General features: G+C 40.7%; 2 protein-coding genes across 9 annotated transcripts in view; one reads left to right on the top strand and one right to left on the bottom strand.

The window, feature by feature from the left end:
- The window catches only part of LOC124133022, a 228303-nt gene that overhangs the window by 125459 nt on the left and 84982 nt on the right, over positions 1-17862 (top strand). The window lies entirely within an intron of this gene.
- The window catches only part of LOC124133041 (BTB/POZ domain-containing protein 17-like), a 33250-nt gene continuing 23155 nt past the window's right edge, over positions 7768-17862 (bottom strand). For 3 of the 7 annotated variants that reach the window (XM_048400916.1, XM_046497241.2, XM_046497258.2), the window contains exon 2: positions 7768-10792. In XM_048400916.1, coding sequence (XP_048256873.1) covers positions 9632-10699 — 1068 coding nt within the window. In that variant the 5' untranslated portion in view covers positions 10700-10792 and the 3' untranslated portion in view covers positions 7768-9631. The other 4 variants (XM_046497266.2, XM_046497249.2, XM_048400915.1 and 1 more) reach the window with 4 other exon arrangements.

The raw sequence follows: 17862 nt of genomic DNA, 5'->3' as shown, positions 1-17862 counted from the left end.
ACATCCCTTTAAGATTTGCGGGACAGGCGCTACAATCATGGCATGGAAGAAAAAATTCTAAGTAAATTACTATTCTTTAATCCTTTTGATAACCATTTCATTGCCTGTCACAATAATTTGTATGATGTCTATTAGCTGTGTCTTGCAGCTTTATTTGCGCCAACTCTATCAAGGACATGTGGAGCAAAGCTATCCAATGGCAGTGGGGTGTAAGTAGCCAAACTCCATTTCCGATTTGCACCAGGTTGGGGGATATGTCATCTCCTGATGACTGTTGTATTTTTATGTAGTTGGTTTACAAGACCAACCGACTGGCAAAAACATCCGAAATTAGAAAAAGAATATAATGACATTTGGCCAAAAAACATAGGGCCAACTTTGTATTACAATAATGTAAAATTTAAAAAAAGGGATGCTGTTTGTAAGAAATGGGGAATATTACACATTCAACCGAAAAAAGAATTACTCAATTATCTTTCAGTATCACTTCACACTCATACCTCTATGCTAGTGTGACCTATGACCTTTGTTTTTTATTCATTATAGTCGTTCTTATCTGGAAGTTCATTTATCTTTTTTGACCATTTTCATTGAATTTTAAGCCTATTTTTTTTAATCAACCTAATAAAAAGTAAAAGCCCTTATTGATACACCAGTACTACCAGTGTGTGTGAAGGTTTTGTAAGTAGGAGTATTTTATACATGTGGTGGATTGAAGAGTCACCGACTCTCGAACAAAAACGTTTCTTTATACAAATACATCATAAGTTGATTTGAAATCAAATATGACAAAAGGTTAAGTGACATATCTGTGTAAATTATTCTTAGATACATAATTAATCTGAACCACAGGTTCGTCAATAACACATGGCTATTTGTTGATACGAAAAGCCCATTTTTCTAATTCACTCACAGTGGGAAATACATTACAGATATGCTGACAGATAATTGTGTAATTAGCAATCTGACACGCGTAAACTGTTCAATGTGGGGCCAATCTCATTCCAGCTAGTGGGTAATTGCAGGTGCTTGATAAGTGTGCAGCTCCCTAGGGGATACCACCTGGAGTCATAGATTAATTACAGGAAGCACACATTAATACACACTTGCACTACATGGATGCAGTTAATTGAATGTCAATTTCTGCAATAAGGATGCCCCCATCATTCAAAATGTTCATTTCAGCTCGTTCATTTCAGGATTTGTCGATCGATTCTCAAGGACCCTGCTTGTTGGTTTCTTAAATCAAGATGTTAATTTCAATTTTGTGCTGGTTATTATTTTATATTTTTCTTAATAGGAAATTAATTTGACAATTCGACCATCAATTATAAAGGGTCTTGGATGGTTTGTAGATAATTGTGTCAATTGTGATGCTATTTTCTGATGGTTTTTGGATGTTCTTGAATCATGATAGCAGCTTTTGATGTTGATGGATTCATGCGTGTTTATTTTTCAATACATTTGGTTTAAGCGATCCAATTACCATGGTAATAGCTGAAACAACTGCTGTTTCATCATTTCCACATCTTACGCTTTCTTATTTTCATATTTATTTTAAACTTTTTATGAGCTTATATTCTAAGTGGATTAATTCAAACAATTCATGGCCCATAAAGGGGGCTGTTTTTTTATCATTTCAAGTTCTAAGGGGATTAATCGTCAATGAGATGTACTCCTAAAGTTTCGCGATGTAGCTCTTAATTCTAGCAGTTATTCATGACCAGACATTAGTAAGCCATATCCCTGCTCATAGCCCAAGGCTCTTTGCTCACATCTTGGGAGGTAGAAAACAAAGTTTGGAATACATTAGCCACTGCTTCATGCCCTCAGGGGCTATTTGTCAGCCATATTGTAGTCTCCTGTAGGGATAGCATTTCATGAAAGACCTGTCTTATAATGATCATGCTGGCGTCTTTTTCTCTGTTCATCAAATTCCTAACCAAGTCTAATTATTGTCTATTGCAATGAGGGGCCATTAGACATGTCTTTGAGCAATATTAACAAAGGCATACATCAAAGGCTTGTCAATTTGACTGCTTTGTTTTTCATGATGTTAGTTCAACTTAGTTTACTGGACCTGATATTGCAATTCTGTGGGATGCTGTCTTAGTGCTGACAGCTGCGGAGAGATGAATCAGTCTCAAAGATATCTAAACAGTTTATGGAAAAAATATTTTCCAGTTTGTCTATCCGTGACTGAATGATGCTGTACCATAGCTTTCAGATCTGTAGAATAACTGATTTTCCCTTTCTGATGTTTAAATAATTTTTATTATTTTGTATGGTAATACTTGGAAGTTGCCAGGGAAACATGTTGCCAGCCTGCAGTGGAATCAAGATGACATGAATTGGTTTTGCATGGATCATGTAGCTTGTCAAGAGGTGAAGTAATGGCAATGAGAGGTCTTTAAAAACTTTTGTGTCTTCATAAGTGATGAGAATTTTCCTCCGAATTCAGCAGATTTTGTTACGTCAAGGGTCACTTTTGTGATACATGACAGGACAATATGGATAGATCAAAGTCCCCCAGACCCCTGGCTAACTTTCACAGTTTACTTTTAAAAAAAACCTTTCTCATCCCTGATTCTCATTTTCCCAAGCCTTCCAGCCGATCCAAGATTTGATATGTAGAGTAAATTTTGATATGGGAAACATTAAAGTCAGTTTATTTAATCAGTATTTGTAGAACCTTACCCAAGACAAACAGTATTTATTATATAACTTGAAAAAGGACAAGGTCAATGTTGGAAACACTGGGAAGCCATATGGTGTTTCTACAATATTAGGGGATGTATTGATATAGTGTTTGTGAATCTGGTGAATCACTGGGTCTTGAATTCTTGTTTTATGAAGGAATAAGTGAATGTTGTACACTAAGGGCTGGGCAGGAGGGTTGGTTGGTTGTTTTGTTGTTTAACACCGCACTCAGCAATATTCCAGCTATAATAATCGAGTCTGGACGAGACAATCCAGTGATTAATATCATGAACATCGATCCACACAATTGAGATCGATGACATGCATCAACCAAGTCAGCGAGCCTGACCACCCGATCCCGTTAGTCGCCTTTTACAACAAGCGCTAGTCACCTTTTACGGCAAGCATGGGTTGCTGAAGACCTATTCTACCCCGGCATCTTCATTGGAAAATGGTATGGTTCAGGGTCTGTGAGAGAGACTATCATTGTGACATCAGACTTCAGTGTCTTCAGAGCTGCAGGGCCCTGTTCCACAAAGCCATCTTAGTGCTAAGACAATCGTAGCTCTCATACGATTACGTTGACTTACGATAGCCCTAGCGCTGAGATTGCTCTGTGGAAAGAGCCCCGTGTCTGTAAGTTAGGTTGTACACCTATGTTATGTACCAGGTTAATAAAAACAAGAGTTCTTCTTGTTTAGACCATGAGACAGTCTTGCTATTACAGCCTTGCTAAACCTACTGCAAAATATGGGGGCACGGGTGGCCCAGTCGTCTTAGGTGCCGCGATTAGACGCGAGTTACGTCCCTTGGGCACGCCAGAAACATATAGTTGTGGGTTCGAATCCTGGTTCACCCCGATTATGTTTCTAGGTTTGTCAGCACCATACCCGTGCTCATGGGTTTCACCGAAGTGGTAAACGTCTGAGACCTGCATCACTTCGGGCTTTCCTCCCACATTATGCTGACACACCGTAATATAACTGGAATACTGTTAAAAGCGGCGTCAAACCCAACTCAATCACTACTGCAAAATATTCCCTGACAATGAACAACCACATGCAACAATTTGATATCAAACTGGCCTGTGGTTGCACATATGGTCACAAAATGGCTGAACCCAGCGAATGTGACAGTCAGCTTGACTTGTTCATACAAACAGGTTGAAGGTTATGCAAGGTCATACTTCAAGACACTTGTGAGGCTCCTTAAGCAGACACTGTGTCAGACCCTGAAGATTAGAGACAGACAGAATCAACTCCATAGATATGCAATATACTTCACAGTAATATCACAGGCTTAGAGCTTCCTGATTTGTTTTGAAACCATTTTCTGTTGAGTATCATTCTGTGCTGTATGTCGTCACATTGATCTAACATATTCCCTTTAGATTAGTACTATAGAAGTAAATTTTCATGTATGTTTTTCTTTAGGAATTGTTTCAACGTTTTATAAGTTGAAGGTAGATTTTTGTATTGATATAACTGTAGTTTGCAAAATACCTTGCTGTGAGTATTCATCAGGGAATGTACCAAAGTCACAAGTTAACAGTTTCTGTTAAGATCCAGGTTAGAATAGGTCTTCAGCAACCCATGCTTGTCATAAAAGGTAACAATGCTTGTCGAAAGAGGTGACTAACAGGATTGGTTGGTCAGGCTTGTTAACATGGTAGATGCATGTCATTGTATCCTAATTACGTGGGTCGATGCTCCTGTTTTCAATTACTGGATAGTCTGGTCCAGACTCATCATTTACAGACCGCCATCACATAGCTGAAGTATACATCACAACAAACAAAACACCAGTCAAAAGTGCACAAAAAGTTGCTTGTGAGTGAGTAGGTGGCATGACTTCAAGCATTATAATACCCATCATCATTGTCATGTCTATCATATAATTAATTTATCTTTCATGTTTATAAATAAAAAATTCTCCCAAATGTACCCTGCCGAATGAGGGTATGTACAATAAATTCTTGATTCTTGAATCTTGTTGGCCTGAAAAAAACATTTTATTTGTAACACTGTCAAACAGTACAACGTATTGAAAAGACATTGAACTTTTAGGGATAACAACAATTATGTCTCCAACGAAGATTATTGTAATCCACCCCAGAGAACTCATAAGAGCATATTGACTAAATGTGAACCTCTCCCACCCTCCACTGCTGTACGACAGTTTCCCTCCCAAAATCTACTCTCACGCGTGTGTACAGCAAGGCTTCATTGTATGCCACTCTGTCCCCCATCATTAACATATCTCCCTCATGTTACCATCATTAAGCATGTTAAATCCGACCCATGAGAAAATATGCTTATCTAATAGTTTTTGTGTGTTTGCAAAACAAAAATGGCATGGAGGAATGTGTTTACCCTTGAAAGATGTTAGCTTTTAACCTGCCGACATGGGGTGACCTTTGTGTAATTAGGCTGTCTACGATTTACTTTAATACCGGCTAATATGTATGTAAAAGTTTGGGAGTAATGTGTCATGCTTTGCTCGACGCCAGTGGCAGCCAGTCAAGCGAGTCAGACCCCTTACAGATATACGTGGAACTGCCAATTAGCCCTGAGTATTTATTCAGTTATTTTTGTTGAGAGACTGAAGCAGGAATAGGCTTGTGGTGATTACACGGATTAAGTACGTTTGCTTTGTGGACGGTGCATATACCCACCGATGGCTTTCGACAGGTTACATAAAAGCAGACAATGGGCTGTATTGCGATGATTAATATTTTGCAATATCTCCCGCGCCACGGCTAGATGACATCATCTATCAATCTCGCCAGTAGGGAGAACTAGCTTCATAAACTAACTTTGACTTCAGCAGTTTTTGTTTATGGACAGACTGGCACCACTGTAAGTGCCTGACTCGACATGAGTAATCAACAGCCAATCAGGTGACTTGTACACACTACATAAGTAGTCATCAACCAATCAGGCTGCTTGTACACACTACATAAGTAGTCATCAACCAATCCAGGGCGTGACAGGGATCAAAGCATGATGTGCCGACAGCAGTGGTTAAGGACAGCCATTTACATCTTATTGTTTAACGACGCCTGGTAGTCTGGGTAGGGTACCATGCCGGCCTCCCTCAGGACAGGAATTCATGTAGTAGCATTATTTACTTCCCATTAAACAACATAGCTGTGCTTGTTGTTAGGGGCAACAGCAGCAACAAAATATTAGAACAAAGAGCAGTTGACTGTTTTCATATGCAAATTGTGTTATGCAGAGACAGACATATATTCTGTATCAGGGACAAATCAAATTTAAGTCTGTTACCTAAGACTTGTCTGTGCAAAGTTAGCTTTGATTTCATGAACATGTAACAAGTGATTAGGATGGAATTTCAGAATGATTAGATTGTGAACAAGGGTGTTTTGTTGAGAGGGGGAATTTATATTGATCCTTATTTTTTAAATGGGCTTAAGTATAATGTATGGATCTGTTTCTTTTTCAGAAATTGTTGTAGTTTTAATTTCTTGATTTTTCTTGAATTGTTAATTGTATTTATGTTTGTTTGACTATTGTTACTTTGTATTGTGTAAATATGTATGCTTGGCATCCATCAGCCCTGTTCCACAAAGTGATCTTAGTGCTAAGATGATCGTAACTCCCATACTAAAACGGCTCTTAGCAATACGACTGACCTAACTCCCATACTCTTATACTCATAGACTTATGATGTAATAGTAGCACTAAGAATGCTTTGTGGAACAGGGCCCAGGCCCTCTTGCACAAAACAATCTTAGCGGTAAGACTATTGCAAGCCTATGTTAAAGTATGGGAGTTAAGATCATCTTAGCGCTAAGATCGCTTTGTGCAAGTGGGCCCTGGTCTGCGGGACTCTCATAGGCTTCAGGTTCAGTGGTATGTGCAGTGGTTTAAGTATCTGCTTGTCATGCATAGGAATTCAATTTGGTGTCCCCTGCTATGAAATTGCATTTATATTGCTAAAACCTTTTTAAACCTGTTATTCAGTTTCAATGGGGCATGTGTGTCCCAGTGGTCTAAGATCCCATGAAACAGACCTGCACAGAGATGTGTCCCAGTGGTCTAAGGTCCCATGAAACAGACCTGCACAGAGATGTGGCCCTGTGGTCTAAGGTCCCATGAAACAGACCTGCACAGAGATGTGTCCCAGTGGTCTAAGGTCCCATGAAACAGACCTGCACAGAGATGTGGCCCTGTGGTCTAAGGTCCCATGAAACAGACCTGCACAGAGATGTGTCCCAGTGGTCAAAGGTCCCATGAAACAGACCTGCACAGAGATGTGTCCCAGTGGTCTAAGGTCCCATGAAATAGACCTGCACAGAGATGTGTCCCAGTGGTCTAAGGTCCCATGAAACAGACCTGCACAGAGATGTGTCCCAGTGGTCTAAGGTCCCATGAAATAGACCTGCACAGAGATGTGGCCCAGTGGTCTAAGGTCCCATGAAACAGACCTGCACAGAGATGTGTCCCAGTGGTCTAAGGTCCCATGAAATAGACCTGCACAGAGATGTGTCCCAGTGGTCTAAGGTCCCATGAAACAGACCTGCACAGAGATGTGTCCCAGTGGTCTAAGGTCCCATGAAACAGACCTGCACAGAGATGTGTCCCTGTTTTAAGATCTGCTAGTCATTGCTTTGAATCCCTCGTTTGCCTCGATTACAATCCTCGTTCTCACCCGCTCTCATGCATCACTTCAGACTTTCCTCCTTCATACCTTGCCATAACAGGTGACTAACGGGATCGGGTGGTCAGGCTCGCTGACTTGGTTGCTGCATGTCATTGTATCCCAATTACGTGGATTGTCTGGTCCAGACTCGATTATTTACAGACTGCTGTCATATGGCTTGAATATTGCTGAGTGCGGCATTAAACAACAAACAAACAAACAAACAAACTCCCACATACACTGACATGCTGTGAAATAACTGAGGTACTGGTAGATGTGGCATTACACTCCAATGCATTCACTCACAGGCTCTGCAATTAGAGCATTTTTTCAGACTTTCTACCAAAACTTGAGTGGAGGAACAACCTCATTGAATCTTTTGAAAACACAACACGACACAGATTAAAACAATAACATTTACTGTGGCCTCTTGCAGCACGCATTCTTTCCAGAATGACATAGACATTAACAGATGGCATCACATAAACCTCAATGTCAACAACTGACACTCAGACCAGGAAATTAGGGAGCTAACTAACTAACATGTCTTCATCTTGCTTGAGCAAAAGATGTACAGCAAACTTGGGATGTTGGCACGTTACCTTTTAGCTTGGTCCCATAAATTATACAATACCCAAACGCTGCTCAGATTCAAACATTCACATAATTGTAATGTTTGCTAGGTTAATTATGCCAATTAAGTATTGATAAGAAAAATGTTCTGTGTAAAAGTTTAAAAAGCTATTTATGGTTTTGAAAATTTTATTTACAATTTCTTAAAGCCGAATGGCACAAAGATGTGAATTCATTACCACCTTGGCTGGAGAATAAAGAAGATAGCAAAGATGTGAAACTGACATCCAGAATTGCTGACTAGTCATTTCACTAGTATGTACAGTCTGTTTCAGCGTACTATCCCACACTTTTGGAATAATTGTCAACACATTTGTATCTACAACATTGCAAAGTTTACTAGTCTGACCGAAGTATTGCTACACTGGAATTAAGGATAGTGGTTTAGGTCACAGACTCTGTGTATATTATGAGTAGAGAAGTGGTAAAATAAGATTATGGTGAACTGTGCTACCAAGCAATAAGCTTGTGACAATGACGGAAGTTTTTGGTGATGAATATGTTGGTAAGTCATGCCAAGCTTGGATTATGACAGTATCAGTTTTTGCTGTGAAAGGCAATAAAACCTCATAAATGTCATGTATATTGCCGTTGACATGGGCGATGTAGACATCCTGGCAACCCGGATTACAGTTCCTGGTGGCGTGACAAGTGACAAGGATAACTCACAAGATGACGTAAAATGGCGGAAAAGATATTTTAAAAATTCAGTCCTTCTGAATGCTTTATGTCTCTGGAATAAATAAATCCCTCAAATCTTGACACAAACAACATGTAGTGTATTTCTATCACGAATTTTGAGGCGCACTTTTCATCCCATCCTCGGTCTTGCACTTGAAATATGTTCTCTGGGCCGATAGACGAAATTATCACCATGATGCCCTAAGGTATGAGAGTTGAGACTGCTGACCAACCTTACCACCAGGGCATGGCAGTTACGTCAAATATATATTTACATCCTGAACAAACAAAGCCTTTCTTCTATAGAGGATGGAACTGTACCAGTCAGTGTTGTAGAACAGGGTTCTGATGTAACTTCCCCAATCCTCCAAATATGGCAACCTTCCTTGAATTTCTCGACCTCTATCTTGCTAACTTACACTTTCATTTACTCATCTGGTTGTTGTCGTAAGTCTATGTTAAGGTATGAGAGTTACGATCACCTTAGCGCTAAGATCGCTTTGTACAAAGGCACCTGTTTCAGTGTCTCATCTCCTACCTTCCATTTCTGTTGTTGCCATTTTCATGTTCGTTATGCACATTTTATTGTACCAAATGCCATGTTTTAGTTTTCAAAGAGTTCTGGGGTCCTCTGATATTTTATTTTAGGGATCCCCTAAACTTTTGGCATTGGAGTAATGACAAGGATCCCCTGACTTTTTCATGCTTCATTTCAAAAGCTATTACTTCATGAATTTCTTCCCTTATAATGTTGTTATCCAAAATCACACATCACCAATTTCTATCCTGCCATGATGTTTAGTTGATCTTAATCACGTTTCCCTCAAATGTCCCATACCTCCATCATTCTGCCCTGAAACTTCCCAACCTTTGTCTCCTTCTACAATGTGAATCAACCATTCAACCCTCCCCTACACAATTCATGTGCTTCCTGGAATCACCCTACCCTATGTCATTGAGGAGCAGGGGGAAAGGCCTGCCCGTAAGTCTGTACAAGGTTACAGTCTGTCTCTGAGGCCAGAGAACTAGCAGTAGCAGAGGCAGGTATAGATGACGTCTGCCTGCCGGAACGCCTCTGAAACTGGACGCCAGTAAAGTCATCCTTTGCCTCAGGAATGTCCTTGAAAGCGTGATACTTGATGGCAGTGTTGACCAGATCCTGCACGCAGGGGAAGTTTTTGAAAGCACTGTTCTTCTGCAGATGATAGAGCACCCGTCTGTTGAGTAGTGGGTACCTAATGTTGGACAAGATGTCCTCAATCTGGCATTTGGAGTGAAGATTGTTCTTCTTCATCCAGTCAGTTGCTGCTGTGAGGATAAGGTTCTCCTCGGAATTGCACTCATCACTTTTGATTAAATCTCGAACTATTTCCCAACTGCATTGTATCCATCTCTCCGAGCGTGCAAGCTCTTTGAACCTCGAACACAGAATGCTGTAGGATATATTATGAATCTCCTCAGAGCTAGTGTTATTTTCACATAAATCACAGACTGTTTCAACAGCAAACCCTGCACGAGTACTTTCACCGTTTGCCCCAACACCATTCTGTAATAGTTGATGTATGTAGCTCTCGCAGTGCGAGGACAATGAACGCACTGCATACTTCTCGGCCAACTTGTACAGCGGGATGACGTAATCGCGATGCAGCCAGACCGCACCACTGTAGATGAAGTACAAGAATCTACTGAAGACCAGACAACACTCTTGAGGTTCTGCGATAAACAACACAGGCTTCTGACCCTCAACAATTGCCATGTTGTTCAACAGCGTTGCAAGAACATCGCTCTTCATACCCAAGATCATCTTGTGAGCATGGAATAGGAACTGACTGTTGTTCACGTTGAGCACCACATCACTAAGTGTCTCATTGTCAAACAAGGACTCGAACGACTGTGCCGTCTTGACTTTCTTGCTTCCATCACTGAGGGAGGCCTCATCCTCCGCCTCCCCCGTGGGGGGCTTGGAAGGATCAGGGTACTGTGTGGGCGTGGACAAGGGCGGGGCACTGAATCGCTTCATCCTTCTGCCACCGCCACATTTTACAGCCGTGGCTAGTAGCGCCAGACTACCTCTGTCGGGGCACTGCTCTCATTGGAGAAGGGGCACCTGGACCTGCAATGTAGAGAAGAACCATATACTATACATGTCAGTAACAAAGTCAACCAGACAAATAATTCAGAATTATTTAGAATCATATTGGTATGTGTGGCATAACAGTTGCTGAATTTGGTATGAGGTGGTTATTTTTGACAATGTGCGTCAATATTAAAGATCTTTTTCCAAGTTCAACATCAATCATGTCAAAATACAACATTTCATAACAATTTCTTTTCATCATATTTCTATCAAGGAAGGAATGGAAGTAACTTTCTCACCCACTTTGTGACAATTTCCAGATAGATTGTGAATTACAAGCTGGAAGATATCTTTGGTATAGTAGCGAGCAGAAAGCTCGACCTCTGCTCACATGTAAGTGCTTTCTTGAATAAGAGCCTAAAACTGACATTCAAGATGTAGTCAGGTCTTTAACTTTGTCACACTGGCCTAAAAAGAGGAGTTGTCTGTCAGCAAGTTTATGTTAGTGTGATTGATGAGGATATGTAGTGTTTTACGTGTCAACGGATGAACGCTATATACACCTGACATTGACAAGTGTTGATATGTCAATCAATGTCATATTTCAAACGACATCGTGTATATATCTCAGTACGTATCACCAACATTTGGAAATGTTGCATACTTTTCATGTCAGTGTAACAATGAAATATCTGTATTAGCAAAATTGTTTTTAACTAAACGAAAAGATTGAATTTTGTGTGAATAGATGCTTGTTTATTTGGAAATGAACACCTGTCAGTTTTCAATTGGTACAATGAAACTTGTTTGCTTACATGAGTGAGCTACTTAACATGCTAAGGTTTAAATACACTTATCTTAACCTCACAAGTGACGTTTAAAAAGCTGAAACAAGTCCTGAATAAAAGCACAAAACGTTCAGATGTTGAAATAAGCATGCATGTATTTGCAAGACTAAGCGGGTATTTACATATCCCTCCCAAAATCGCCAGCCTACTTGAGCTAGACTGTCTCTTTCATTTCCAACATCCACTCCCTAAACTCAACAAATACAGCCAGGGACAGTATACAAAGGCAGCTAAGAGGTTAACGTTTTTACATGATGCTCTAATTTACTGCTATTCATGTTTGACAAAACTACTTTCATGATCTAGCTGGAATGAAATTAGGAGAGGATTAGAAGTTGTAAAATGCACCTGTAGTCACAGATCCTGTCGTTTTAACTTGAAAGTCTGTCAGACTGTCCTCATATCAGTGGCCCCTTCACTCGAACCAGTGTGGACACAGTGCAGACCTTTTCTACCCACTTTCTGCTTATTTCCTCTCTGTACCCTATACCTACCCCATCCCAACTTTTTCCCCACAGGCGGTCAGGTAGCCTAGTGGTTAAAGCATCCGAAGACCCGGGTTCGATTCCTGACATTGGTACAATGTGTGAAGCCCATTTCTGGGGTCCCCCACCGTGATATTGCAGGAATATTGCTAAAAGCGGCGTAAAACCTCACTCACTCACTCACTCACTCACTCACTCACTCACTCACTCACTCACTCACTCACTCTTTCCCCACAGCTCAATTCCCACTTCTATAAAAACTTTCCCTCTCCATCTCGTCTGTTCATCACCTACACCACAGCTACCCTATTCCTACTCAACAACACCACCCATCTCGTCAACCCTGTCTCTGCCCATCCCACCCGTTCCTCACTGCTTCTTACCTCCTCCATAAGACTTTCTCCTACCACCTCAACCTGTTCATTTGCACCCCACATCTCCCCCAATCCCAACAACTACATCCATCCCCACAATATCACCATCTCCACCCATTCTCTTTTCCCACTACTCGATTCCCACATCTAACAAATCATTTTCTGACTGCTGGATCCTGTCCATTCCCTCCACCACAGCTACCCCCATTCCCTCAAACACCTGTGAAGATTTGCTTGTCGTAAGAGACGACTAACAGGATCGGGTGGTAAGGCTCGCTGACTTGGTTGATGCATGTCATTGTATCCCAATTGTGTGCAATGATGCTCATGATGTCTATCACTGGATTGTCTGGTCCAGACTCGATTATTACCAGACCGCCTTCATATAGCTTGAATATTGCTGAGTGCTGCATTAAGCAACAAACAAACAAACAAACAAACAACAAAAACACCCATGGAAACATATAGTCACACCTTCCTGTACACCCCAAAGATTGTCTTTCCTGTTGACACCGATGCCAGCTGAGCAGCGTACATGAAACCATTCCCTCATTTCCATGCCCCTACCTCCGTGGTCTAGTGGTAGAGCGTCCGCCCGGAGAGCGGAAGGTCCGGGGTTCGATCCCTGGCCGTGTCATACCAAAAGACGTTAAAAGATGGTACTTGTTGTTACCCTGTCTGGCGCTCGGCATAAAGGGGCTAAAACAAGGACTGGTCGGCTCGGAGTCAGTATACTGTGTCTGAGTGGGGTATTCATGTTAAACTGCGGCATGGTATCTCAGTGAGCTAGCACATAAATCGGCATCACTCCGGACTAGTACAAGCAGCCACACACAGACACGTGTATGCACGTCGCTATATAAATGCAATAATCTTGGACGCGACGTTAAACCCAATTTCACCTCACCATGCCCCTACCTTCTGAGGAAACCCAACCAACCCTTAATACCTGGCTGAGCTGAACCCATATCATCCTCAGTCCTCCTTCAAGCACCTGCGTTTAGCCCTGGCAATGAGACCGAGATTATCAGGTACAGATAGGCAGGGTTATAGTTCCCACCTTGTCCGACCCAGCTTATCGTCAACATCTTAATAACATCATCATTACACAGCTAATGGACAAATATTTGTCTAGAAATGAGAAACACGCTGGCTGCTGTGATACCAAATCTATGTCCAGATAGCTGCTTTCATCCACTTCAACTGCACTTAGATCATTCTTGCTGGACATGGCGGCTCTATGCCTTTACAATTGGCATATTTTGACATCAGAAACTTCGGTGAAGATAACGTCTAGATTTACAGTCAGCATGTCAAAATCAGCTCTCCAGGTCATTAATCATAAGACTTTAGATTGAGATGTATTGATCAGTTTGATGTGAGGTGTCAGTCTACTGCTTCAGCCAAACCTGTAAATAAGGGAGTTTGTTAAAGGGTCATAGCAGGGTCTTCCATTTCACACTGCTAATCTTGTTCTTACAAGGCTCAGTCCTGTAGTCACATCACATGTACCTGATTTATTAACATTCCTTAATGCTTCTGCACTCAGTTAAATCTAATCCTACCATCAGATTTTCCGTTTTCCCAATGCAGTAAAATATATTTTTACACTTGAATATAATCAAGTGCATGAGTGGACTATGATAATATGATTTACTGGCTTTTGACTTGCTGCTTACAGTTATAGTCAATGCCGGAGGACTATCGCTGCGTTCCCGAATAAATATCAGTCAGTTGGAGAGCAGACAGCAGTCATTCAGCGTGAAATTGAAGCAGCAATGGTTTATGAATCTGTGATTTGGAGCCAAAAGGTCTTTATGTTCGCACTATGATCAAAGTCATCACTTGGAGCACTTGTAATAGAGTCTGGTACAGACAGGCTCACAACAGTTAGACAGCAGTTTGTCAGTTGCTTCAGAGGCGAGCTAGCAGTTTGTCACCTCAATTGACTCGCAGTATTCAGTAATGGATCGTCAATCTTACTAACTACAGCTTTTCCAGGCTGCAGCATAAACACTGGCTTTTGGAAACTGCCAAGACTAAATAATCACACTCCCATGCTGTGACAGAGGGAAGCTTTGTGGTCCAAGTACCTGATTGTACCTGATTGTACCATATGATTGTACCATATGTATCAGATATGTTTGGATTAGGGGCTTCCAAGGGACCTAGAGAATTGCCCCTATAGTATTTGTATCGAGGGACACTTAAATGTGTAAACTTTTGACGTTATGGAATCAAGAACCCCTCTACTTTCATGCTAAATTTCAAATGCTGTAGCAGCCTAATGATACTCTTCATGTTATTTTTCAATAATTCTTTTTCTACATGAATTCTTATTTTGTGATATGTGTATTTAAAAAAATATCAACAAAATCAGAGTAAAAATTCCTGTTATAATTTGTTTGTCTATTCTTTGATATGTGTGTCTCTAGCAGGAGAGACAATCTGTTACAATCTGAGTTCATACCTAACTATGAAGGAGGTTTCTTCGATATATCAATAGACGTACATTTTCATTTGTGGATATTTGAAGAAAGATGTGGAACACACAAAAAGATATCCGAAACGAGGTGTTTGACATAGGTATTTCTCATTAGGCATAATATGAATCATGAAAAATGATAAGAAATATTTCCTGCCTGACTTAAAGATCCTTTTATAAGTATCCACAGCAGGTTTCAAGTGTTATCATTGAGCTTTTTTAGATAAATGAAAGCTATGCTCATAAACCCTTTTTTTATCAGGAGGGAAAGCTGGGTGATAGCCGTATTAGACAGGTTTTATCAAGCTAACTCCAGAGAGCAAAAATCAGTTCACAAAGGTCCTTAAATTGTTATTTATGATGTTGATAATGACAAAAGTTTTACAACATCCGCACTAGCCTTTCAACTCACTCTCTTCAGGCCTCTATAATCCCTGCTCCCATGAACCCATCTGTGAATAACACGATCCTCCTGAACAAATCCATCTCAGATAGGCCGTTTAACTCCATCAAAGTGAAATTACTCCCTGCGTCGAATACTGTGCAGTGCCTACATTTCATTAATCACGAACCTGTTCTCCTCTGGAATAATCCTCCCACTAGCATGTAAATATGTAAGTATCCAACGTCAGCTGAGCTAGTCATAGAAGAGTGGAGGATAAACATATGTCTGTTCAGCCAATCAGAAACAGGCTCACATATTCCCGTTTCTTTTGCCAGTGGGAAAAAATCTACTTCACAATGATACAGCTTGTTAGCCTGTGTCAATCTGCAGTGCTGACATTTGATAACTAATAGAATAATCCTCCCTGCGTTTGCGCAACTGTTTCGGTTTTCGACAAGGTTAATCAGTTCGGAGGAAATGGACATATCTAGCTGAAATCCTCAACACCTATAGTTTTATGATCTGAATTGCCATGCACTTGCCAAAATGAGAATATTTAGCATGTTGAAGTGCTTTCCTTGAGATATTATACAAGTACATAGTCGTAAAGAAAAGGGTACATGCACGGAGGAGATAAGGGAGATAATCATCTGTTACTCAACGCAAAGTAACAGGTAGTTGTGGTTTTAAAAAACCTGGAGGATGGGTTGGATCATGACCAGGTTTTCTCATTAGCGATGAGTATTTGGGGCAATTGCCATACCAGGAGTGGGAAGGCAATTAATGCAGAAAGTAATCTGCAGTTTATTATCACAAATGCTTTCCGTGACTGTCATTACAGCTGAGATTTTACAATGTGAATGACTGGTCATGCACAGCGGCCATTGTTTATGATGGTCACTGAGTTGAATGATCCACACATTGTGATTAGTTTTAAGGATTTTTCTGTAATTTTATTGCCAGTAGTATTTATTGCATGGCGATAAGTATACAGTCAAACCTGACTTACATTACCTTCATGTTCTAAACCTCAGAGCTGACAGGAAAAGGATTCATGGGATAGAAACAGCCTGTGGAAAGCAAACCAAAGCCCCTAAAAGCATTCCAAGCTCAATGAATCATATCCATGAAGTACAAACACCATCTACGATGAATGTAACCAAAAACACAAGGGCATCTTCGTGCAGGTATCTAAATCACTACAGAATTCAGCCCTACATTGCAACCACCATTCCATCCATGCAAACAAGAATAAGAAGGGCCCGATTCCTCACATCTTTCTGAGAGGTTATGAGAACATATTATTGTTTTGTGGACATTCCAGAGTAGCTTGTGCTGATTGCTCAGAGAAGTAAGTGCTCCTCTGTCACCAAATGAAAGCAGCTGAGTTGCGCTACATCAAAGCGTTCTGGTGCAGCAGCTCAAGCTCCCAGTGTAATGTCATTATGTTGCAGAACTTTGTCACAGCTATTACCTTTCTTCCCCACCTTCTTCTGTTGTAATGGTGTGTTATGTAGGAGCATCTTTGTGTCAGGGAAAACCTGTCTGCAGCAGTTTTTGAAGCAGTAGTGGTGATAACTGTAGGTGTGATAGTTAGTTTTTGGGAGTTATGGTAGCAGTCATGTTGGTAGAATCTTGTCACCTTTTAACAAAATGGCTGTTTTCTTTAGGGTAAACATACTATGAAAACTGATATTAGGAGAAGAACTTTTGAAAGATAAAATATCTGTATGTTTTTATGTAACTTTCACACATACATCATAAAAACCTTTTTGTTTGAAAATCGAATGGTATTTTTGATGTTCTGATTGGAATGGATTAAAGTTGGACTTTTTACCAAACACAAGGTAAAACAATGGTGTCATTTCTTTCAAGTCATCTTAGAGGATATCTTTTCAGTTGTACAATGACAGGGTTGCCTGGGAGCCATCTATTTACTGCTGCCAGAGACCCACACAGATGCATTGTGTGAGGCTTGTCTTTGGTGAGAAGAAGGTGCTAAAAGCTGAGTAGATCCCACTCACTCAGTTATAGTATCGTATGAGTGTTTTCATTTATAGGCTGACACCTAGAACTCCCCTCTGTAATGCCATTCTGTATTACATGACAGACCACCAATCAGGCCACAATCGTAAAAACTATGCCGCAATCTCATAACCGAGAAACATGCACCGCAGTAATCTATATTCCATTATCCTTCATACTTACGAATCAGCCGACCTACCATCTACACCACTGCCTCCTCCAGGAACCAAAAGAATGCCCGAGCTATTTTTGAACAAACCTGTCTTTATGTTAATCTCCAAATCCAGCAGCCATTAGGAGAGAAAAGCAACAAACATCATCCCGTACAATAAGCTTACACAAACACCAACATGCCTGGAACATATACCTACAGGTGATCTCATTATCTTCAGGAGTTGGCCCAGTCGGCAGTGTAGTGATCATGCACTGTGTTCAGATTAGCCAAGAGAGAGGCTCCAGGGTAAAGGAGGCTTTGGCCATTCATGTACCTATACTCCTAACATG

The sequence above is a fragment of the Haliotis rufescens genome, unplaced genomic scaffold (genome assembly GCF_023055435.1).
Source record: "Haliotis rufescens isolate VD_foot unplaced genomic scaffold, xgHalRufe1.0.p SCAF_20, whole genome shotgun sequence".
Classification (NCBI taxonomy): Eukaryota; Metazoa; Mollusca; class Gastropoda; order Lepetellida; family Haliotidae; genus Haliotis; species Haliotis rufescens.
Note: the sequence above shows the minus strand (reverse complement) of the source record. Positions and strands in the feature narration are given on the sequence as shown.